The sequence below is a fragment of the Siphateles boraxobius genome, unplaced genomic scaffold (assembly GCF_051911475.1).
Source record: "Siphateles boraxobius isolate OS27281-9 unplaced genomic scaffold, OSU_SipBor_1 35, whole genome shotgun sequence".
In the NCBI taxonomy this organism is placed as follows: domain Eukaryota; kingdom Metazoa; phylum Chordata; class Actinopteri; order Cypriniformes; family Leuciscidae; genus Siphateles; species Siphateles boraxobius.
Genome location: NW_027508975.1, coordinates 11142693 through 11150556, shown reverse-complemented (window position 1 = coordinate 11150556; position 7864 = coordinate 11142693). Strand labels below are relative to the sequence as shown.

At 40.9% G+C, this 7864-nt stretch overlaps 1 protein-coding gene across 1 annotated transcript; it reads left to right on the top strand.

The window, feature by feature from the left end:
• Positions 1-1203: 1203 nt before the first annotated feature.
• Positions 1204-7416, top strand: LOC143702470 (uncharacterized). Its single transcript, XM_077196381.1, has 3 exons — positions 1204-1928; positions 2327-6509; positions 7083-7416. Exons 1-3 carry the CDS (start codon positions 1637-1639, stop codon positions 7318-7320), a joined length of 4713 nt encoding a protein of 1570 aa, XP_077052496.1. The 5' UTR covers positions 1204-1636; the 3' UTR covers positions 7321-7416.
• Positions 7417-7864: the final 448 nt, after the last annotated feature.

The window sequence follows — 7864 nt, the reverse complement described above, 5'->3', positions numbered from 1 at the left end:
TCCTTGCTGGTTCCAGCTTGGGGTGATGCTTCCCCCATAAGATTGGATCTATAGTGCTCAACATATACTGCTAACATCAGGATGTATAAACTATTATATTATATCAGCATCAGTCGTGTTGGGGGTAGTGTGTAAAAAAAAAATCGTATTTTCTTGGTTTCTACAGAAGTAAACTACAACCAAGGTTATGGCGTCATTGAGAGGTGACAGTGTATGCAGTTTATGCAAACCTACATATTTTCTGTCTGCGCAAGCGCCGGAAAGCGCCGGAAGTGATCTCTCGCACGTGTATGTCACTCATTGTTTACACAGAGATTTCAGAAGTTTTACCTTTCACTGTGAAGGTCTAAACATATTTAGATATACAGGAAATCGCAATGGAAGACGATTTCGGTATATCAACAGACAACGTTGAATTTTTTTCACAACCATATTTATTTGAATCTCTGTTCTGTGTAAACAATGAGTGACGTACACGCGCGAGAGATCACTTCCGGGGTTTTCCGGCGCTTTCCGGCGCTTGCGCAGACAGAAGCGCCCACGCCCTCAGAGTACTTGGACGTGACTGTGATTACAAGAGGTAAAAACGATATAAATACTATTCGTTTTCTCACACAAACCGCTCATTTCGTGTCTTAGGCCATCAATGTGTACTTAGATTTACGAGTCATTAAATCATGTTTAATTTGGACTTCTCTGTGCATGCTCTTTGAGGTGGACCCCATATACCTGCATTATATGACTGACAGACAAGAACGGTTTGACCTAAAAATATCAAAATTGAAAATACTGTGGAAACAAAGACACCTACATCTTGGATGCCCTTGAGGTAAGCTAAAACATATCAAAAATTAATTTCAAAGTGAACTATCCCTTTAATGACGTGTTGCTTAATTCTGTGTGAACCGGAAGTTTCCACAAACATTACTTTTGTAATTATATTGTGACGTATTTCCAATGAAAAGGATAATTGAAAAGGAAATCTCCATCTCTCATCTCTAGCTCACAGTCGTCACTCAAAAGAAAGTGGAACTGGACTGTAGATATACAACCACAAGCAAGCATCTGATTCATTTTGATATCTCAATTTTCACTTCTTCATTTCAGAAAGCATGTCATTCATGGCAATATGCCTGTTTACTGCTTAAGCATTTCGGGTATTGACAACATGCTTGTTGCTATGGCTCATGCGGGTATTAGGCCGTGGGCCGGACCCCGAAATTCTGAATTTCACTGATCCCTGCCAGGGAACTAAGTAATTTGTTTACAAATGGCATGTAAAAATTCTTATAAGTAGTGTAAGCATTGTTTCCAAAGTTGATTTGTGCACATTTGATGAAGATATCGATTTAAACCCTTAAATTTTTAAACGGGCAAATTTGTAGAACTACTAAATAGTAGCGTCAGAAAACGTAAACAAATCACCCGTCTCCTTGACAACCTGTCACGTCTCCCTGACAACCAGCATTGTTGATACCGTAACATTGCTCTTTATAACTAAATCCTGGTATTTAAATAGGCTTTTTTATTCTTTTTGTCTACAACGAGCGATATTATACATTGTGCACTTACCGTGAGAAGACTGTCACTTAATTAATTTACATAGACCGCAAAACAACACCACAAATAGGACAATATGAAGTGTTGTATACATGTTGCTTCTAAGGCAAAAAGCCCAATAACTTCGTTTTCTGAAACAAGTTGGGCATCATTTGTTCAGTGTGCCCAGAAATGGGTTAACCTCAACACTGCTGAGAGTTTCGTAGCTGAAAAAGCCATAGCAACATTTAACCTAACAGAAACCTGGAGAGATCAAGATGTGCCAGTTAATGTGGGCTTCCATAGGGAATGCTACATGCTCTTCACCAATAAAGATCACATTGCAAGAGCATGTAGGAGGAGAGAAAAGGCAGCCAAAGATACTGAAGGTATGTATCAAATCCATCAATTCTCTATTAAAATAATTGTGTATTGGTGCGTCATGCAGGCTATGCATGTGTGTATTGTACTTAGTGTAAAAATGTGATTTTTAATTAATGTACATTTTTGAACACTTTGTATCTTAAAATTTTTATTTAAAAGATGGTCATTTAACAAGGACAAAAAGCATAGATTCAATATAAGATTACAGTGAATAGTGTAAGGTTGACAAAGAACTGAACACAAAAGTCATTTTTTTTAATGAATGTTTTATTTGAAACAAAGTCATTACATGGTATTCTAAACAGTGAGATTACTAGATTAAAAGTAACCACCTTTGATAAACACATTATTTTTCCCCTTTGTTATGTCCTCTACCTGGTGTCCCATAACCATGTAGATGAAGCCCAACTGCTGCCAGAGGAAGTCGATGATGACACTCCATCCAAGGTTCGGGTTTTGCGTTCTGCATCAGATGGCCCAAGCCTCCCAAAAAGAGCTTCCCATCTCCTGCCTGTTGGATGCCTCATATGCAGAAAGAACCAATACATAACTGACAGTCACAGCAGAAAAAGGTCAAAAGAAAAACTTGCTCAGTGTGAAACACTAACTGCAGGTAAGCTACTTCTTGCTGCAGAGGAACGGAGGGATGAAAGTCTACTAATGCACATACGTGGGAGGGATCTTGTAGCTTCAGAGGCTATGTATCATTTGAGCTGCTACAGACGTTATACAAGACATCTGCCCAAAATTCCTCGAGAGGGAAATCCAGAAAGCAATCCATATCAGGCAGGTTACACCCATTTCTGCAAGTCAGTGGTGGAAGAGAGGTTGCTGAGAAACCGTGAGGTGTTAAGGCTGTCCTGGCTAAATGGCCTTTTTAAGAAAATAGTTAAGGAAAAAGAAGGTGTTGACATTTCATCTTACAAAGCTTTTTCCTTAAAAGCCAGACTTCAAAAGTCTCATCCATTTTTGAGATTTCTGAAATCCTCAAGAAATTATTTAGTGTATGTTGATGATTTAACTGCTGATGAAGTAATCCATGATGAAGCTACACAGCCATCATCATCAGACCATAGTGAAGATGACACAGAAGAGGACACAGAACCAAGTCATATTGGAGCAGGGCAAGGAACAAAAGACTCAAGACTTCTGTATCATGCAGCCATGTCACTCAGGGAGATTATAGAGACCAAGTGCAAAACTACTCCTAAACTGCCATGGCCACCCACAGCGCAAGACCTTCAGATGGACACTGCCTCAAATCTGGTACCAAATGAATTATACAATGTCCTGTCTTGGACAACAGGTATGACTACAGAATTTAGAACTGATGGTTTGTGTGCCAATGTTAGTGTGGAGAACAATCTGAAGATTGTGTCATTGTGTCAGGATATCATGAATCTTACAATGAGAGGACGCTGGCTCATGCCAAAGCATTCCTCCTTAGCCATGGCTGTACGACATACGACAGGATCAGCTCAGCTGATAGGAATACTGAATGGTCTAGGGCACTGTTCCTCCAACTCACAAGTACTGGAACATGACACCGCTCTAGCAGAGCTGCAATTGCAAAGAGGTGATACATACATCCCACCAAACATTACAGTTCAAGTTCAAGCAACTCTTGTATGGGACAACAACGACTTTGGTGAAGAAACACTATCTGGAAAGGGAACAACACATAACACAAATGGTATTGTAATTCAGAGGCCAATTACCTGTGGTGTGTCTACTTATGAGACAGTATCTCTGCAGAGAACAAGGAAAAGGTCTCTTCAACCACCTCACGCCCATATTGACACCTACATTAGAGGAAAGAGGACCGGTCCAAAACCTTTTGGATCAGAAGTTGAACTGGGACAGGAGAAATACATGTATACACAGGACACTGCACGAAGACTGGATGGTGCCTACTTTTTCATGAAGACTCAAGAAGTCCATGGCATTATTTTACCTGGATGGACTGGTCACAATACACAGCTACAGAGAGGTACGGTTCCACAGCAGTCTAACATTGGTTACCTGCCCGTCATTGACGCCAGTCCAACAGACCTAGACACAGTACACACCATCCTCACTCGTTCAATAGAAATAGCAGACAAACTGGAGCTGAATGAAATTGTGTTGGTAATGGATCAGGCCATATATGCAAAAGCACAAGAAATTCGTTGGATGAACACCACATTTATGGAACGACTAGTCCTGAGAATGGGGGAATTTCATACAGCCATGGCATACCTGTCCTGTATTGGGAAGCGCTTTGGGGACGCAGGATTTCAAGATGTCATCATTGAAGCTGAAGTTGTTGCAGCAGGATCTATAGAAGGAGTCATAACTGGACATCAGTACAACAGAAGCATGCGTACCCACAAGTTAATGTGTGAGGCACTTCAAAGACTCCGCTGGCAGGCATACCTTGACATCCTTTCAGAAGATGACCGTGAAGCTGCTATGAAGATAGCTGCTGATCTGCAGACAGCCTTCCCTGGTGAAGACTTTGATGTTTTGGTAATGTCTGGGAACTTCTTGACAGTTATGAGAGGGTATGAAAATTTTATCAAAGACAACACCACCAACAAGACATTCCACTTTTGGAGCACATACATATCGATGGTTGAGGACCTTCTCCTCTTCATCAGAGGAACGCGAGAGGCAAATTGGAGTCTCCATCTGTCAAGTGTCCGTTCCATTTTGCCATGGTTCTTCTCTTATGACAGGATCAACTATGCCCGATACCTATCAACATACTGGATGGAGATGATCAGTTTAGGGGACACTCATCCTAGCATAAACCACCAGCTCCAATCAGGAGATTTTGTTGCCCAGAGACAGCAGACCTATGGCTTCGCTTATACTGCATGTGACCAAGTGATTGAGCAGACAGCAAACCGTGACTCCAAAACAAAAGGTGGACTAACTGGGTTTTCACTCAACAAAAGCGCAGTTCATAGATGGACACTCACACAACATGAGCGCGCAGCCATCACTATGGGGTGCAGAGACATGGCTGGACACAACACCACAACAAGGCAACGAGCGGAACTAGATGATGCGCGAAGAGAATGTGACAAGAAGGATGTAAAGAATATCATGTCCACCATTCAGAACATGATTAATCCATTTGATCCTTCCATAGACAGAGAGGTCCTTTACCACATCACATCAGGTCATGTAGCATCAGAGCGCATTTTCACAGATCTGCATGAAGCAAAAGAGAGAGGTGAGAAAGCCTTCTTAGATTTTTGTGAAAAGAGGCTACAAACTGATGAGGCAGGAATCTATGAACCAATGAAAAAAATGAGGCTCAAGACCTTCAAAGACACTGCAACTACAAATGTAACAAAAGCAAGAGGCAGAGAGATAGCCCTAAAAGCAGACTGTGATCTGTTCGCCAGACTAATTGTAATTGGAACCTCTAGAACGATTGACATGAGTGAGATGCTTGTATATAGTTTAGGGCCCTTACCCGCATCACTGGCTTATTATGACGGTTCCCTCATGAAAACCGACAAAGCAAAGCTGATGCACTCTCTGGAAGCAGAGGTCAACCCACCGGCGACAGTGGACAACATTCCAGAGGGTTCAACTTGGGTGTGGGATGCTATGGCACTTGTGCAAGTCATGAAACCTCAAGCAACATTTGGGATGTTTGCAGACAGTGCTCTGAGGTTGATTGTCAGTGTGGCTAAAGCAAGCAAGTCCAAGGTAGTGCATTTTGTACCGGACACCTACAAAACCATGAGCATCAAGAATGCAGAACGAGATCGACGTGCTGTGAAGGGCTCTCAACTCACCAAAATATATTCTGAAGAACAAAGGACACCAAAGCAATGGGTAAAGTTCTTGGCATGTGGTGAAAACAAAGAAAATCTCCTACAGTTTTTCTTTGAGAGATGGTGCAAATCCGGAAATTATCTGATGGATGACCTCACTTTAATCGTTGGACATGGAGGAGAGTGCCATGCTCTAAGAAAAAGACAAAATACAGCTGATCTGCAAGTCTTACCAATGCCAGATCTGTTCACAGTACAGGAAGAGGCAGACACCCGACTTCTGCTACACTGTGCACATGCTGCTAATTACAGCAGACATATAGTCATCAGAAGTCCTGACACTGATGTGTTTGTTCTGGCCCTTGCTTTTTACAAAGAGGTTGGGGCTCATCTGTACTTTCACACTGGAAAAGGAGTCAACACTCGCACAGTTGAAGTTAAAAGGATCCATGACCAACTAGGAGAAGAAGTGTGTGATGCGCTGATTGGTCTGCATTGCTTCTCTGGCTGTGATACAGTGAGTTCCCTGTATGGAATAGGAAAGGTGAAGACAGTCAAGACACTCCTGTCTAATCGTGAACACTGTGATACATTCAGAAAAATGGGCACAGCTTTCACTGTACCACCAGAGCTCTACGAGGCAGTAGAAGCATTCACATGCAAGCTCTATGATCAGAAGGGTATAACGGATGTCAACAAGGCAAGGTGGCAAATGTTCAAATCAGGGAAATGTTTGGAGAGAAGTCTTCCTCCAAATAAGGACTCCCTTCACCTTCACATTCAGCGAGCAAACTACCAGGCTGCTATACACAGGTACAGAACCTAGGAACAGAAAAAATAACTAATTAGTACTGTAAGAACAAGCGATACCAAGAATTCCAATGTTACTCAGGGATGGGCAAAAATACATCAAAATGTATTTTGAAATAAGATACAAAATACTCAAGCTGTAAAGGTATATAAATAAAAATACAAATTACAGCAACCATGACATGTATCAAAATAACCAGTATTTTATATTTTAAAAATACTAAAATGTGTTTCCAAAGCAACATTTGATCATAATTGACAGCTCTTTACTGCTTAAAAAGACGTTACAAATCTGCTTTGAGAAGCACTGTATCATAATGGGGATTATTTTAGCAAACTAGATGACTGTAGCCATGTCAAAAAATACACCAAATTTTCTGTTGTCCAATCAAAGAGAGGGACAAAAAATAACAAACATTACATAGCCATTTTTATGAGGCCCGTCAAATTCAAATTTCAAAAATACTATTTTGTATTTCAAATACATATTTTACATACATGTATCAAAAATACAGTACATGTCTGCCTGACCTTATACTGGAATACCAAAATACTTTCTATTCCTCTGTTCTACAGGAGAAGTTTGCAAAGCCTGCCAGACATACCTCCCCCAATGCAGCATGGATGGAGGATCGAGGGGGAATTCTATGCAGTTCATTGGATGACACTTCCACCAGCACCAAAAAGTGTCTTGGAGTTTGTGCATTGCCAGTGCAAAGCATTACAATGTGTGGGGGGAAACTGCACATGTAGAAAGCACCAGCTACCATGCACAGACATGTGTCTATGTAGGAACTGCTCCAATGCTGTCTAAAGACGCAACACACAACATTGTTGTGAGCGTGCAGCCATGGCCTAAGTGCATCTTTAAATAACATGACACTAATAAAGTTAATCTGGTTCAAGTTCATTTTTGTCTGGTCTTGTTAATTCACTAAATAGCCCTAGTTAGCCATTGATAATTAACTCAGGGGTTTTCAAAGTGTGAGGAGAAGGAGGAGGGGCTCCAAACAGTTCCAGGTGTGTTGGAGCAGGTAGATGTCTAAAAAAGGCAGGACAAGGTGTAACTTACTCCTGGAGATGTTTGGGAAACACTGTCACAGTACATAAGCTTCACTTCATACAGCAAGTCTACACGGAAGGGGATGAACAATGGAAAAAAACTTTAAATCTTAATTATATCTTCTTCTGGACGACAAAAAAAAAAAACTTCAGCGTCATAATCAACATTTTAAGACAAATGCTAATATGCCCTTGCTAAACTCTTTACAACAATAAAGCCAAACACAAAGTTAAATAAATAATTAGCTTGCGGTATCCACAGAAAAAAAAGCTAATCCTACCATACTAAGTTAACA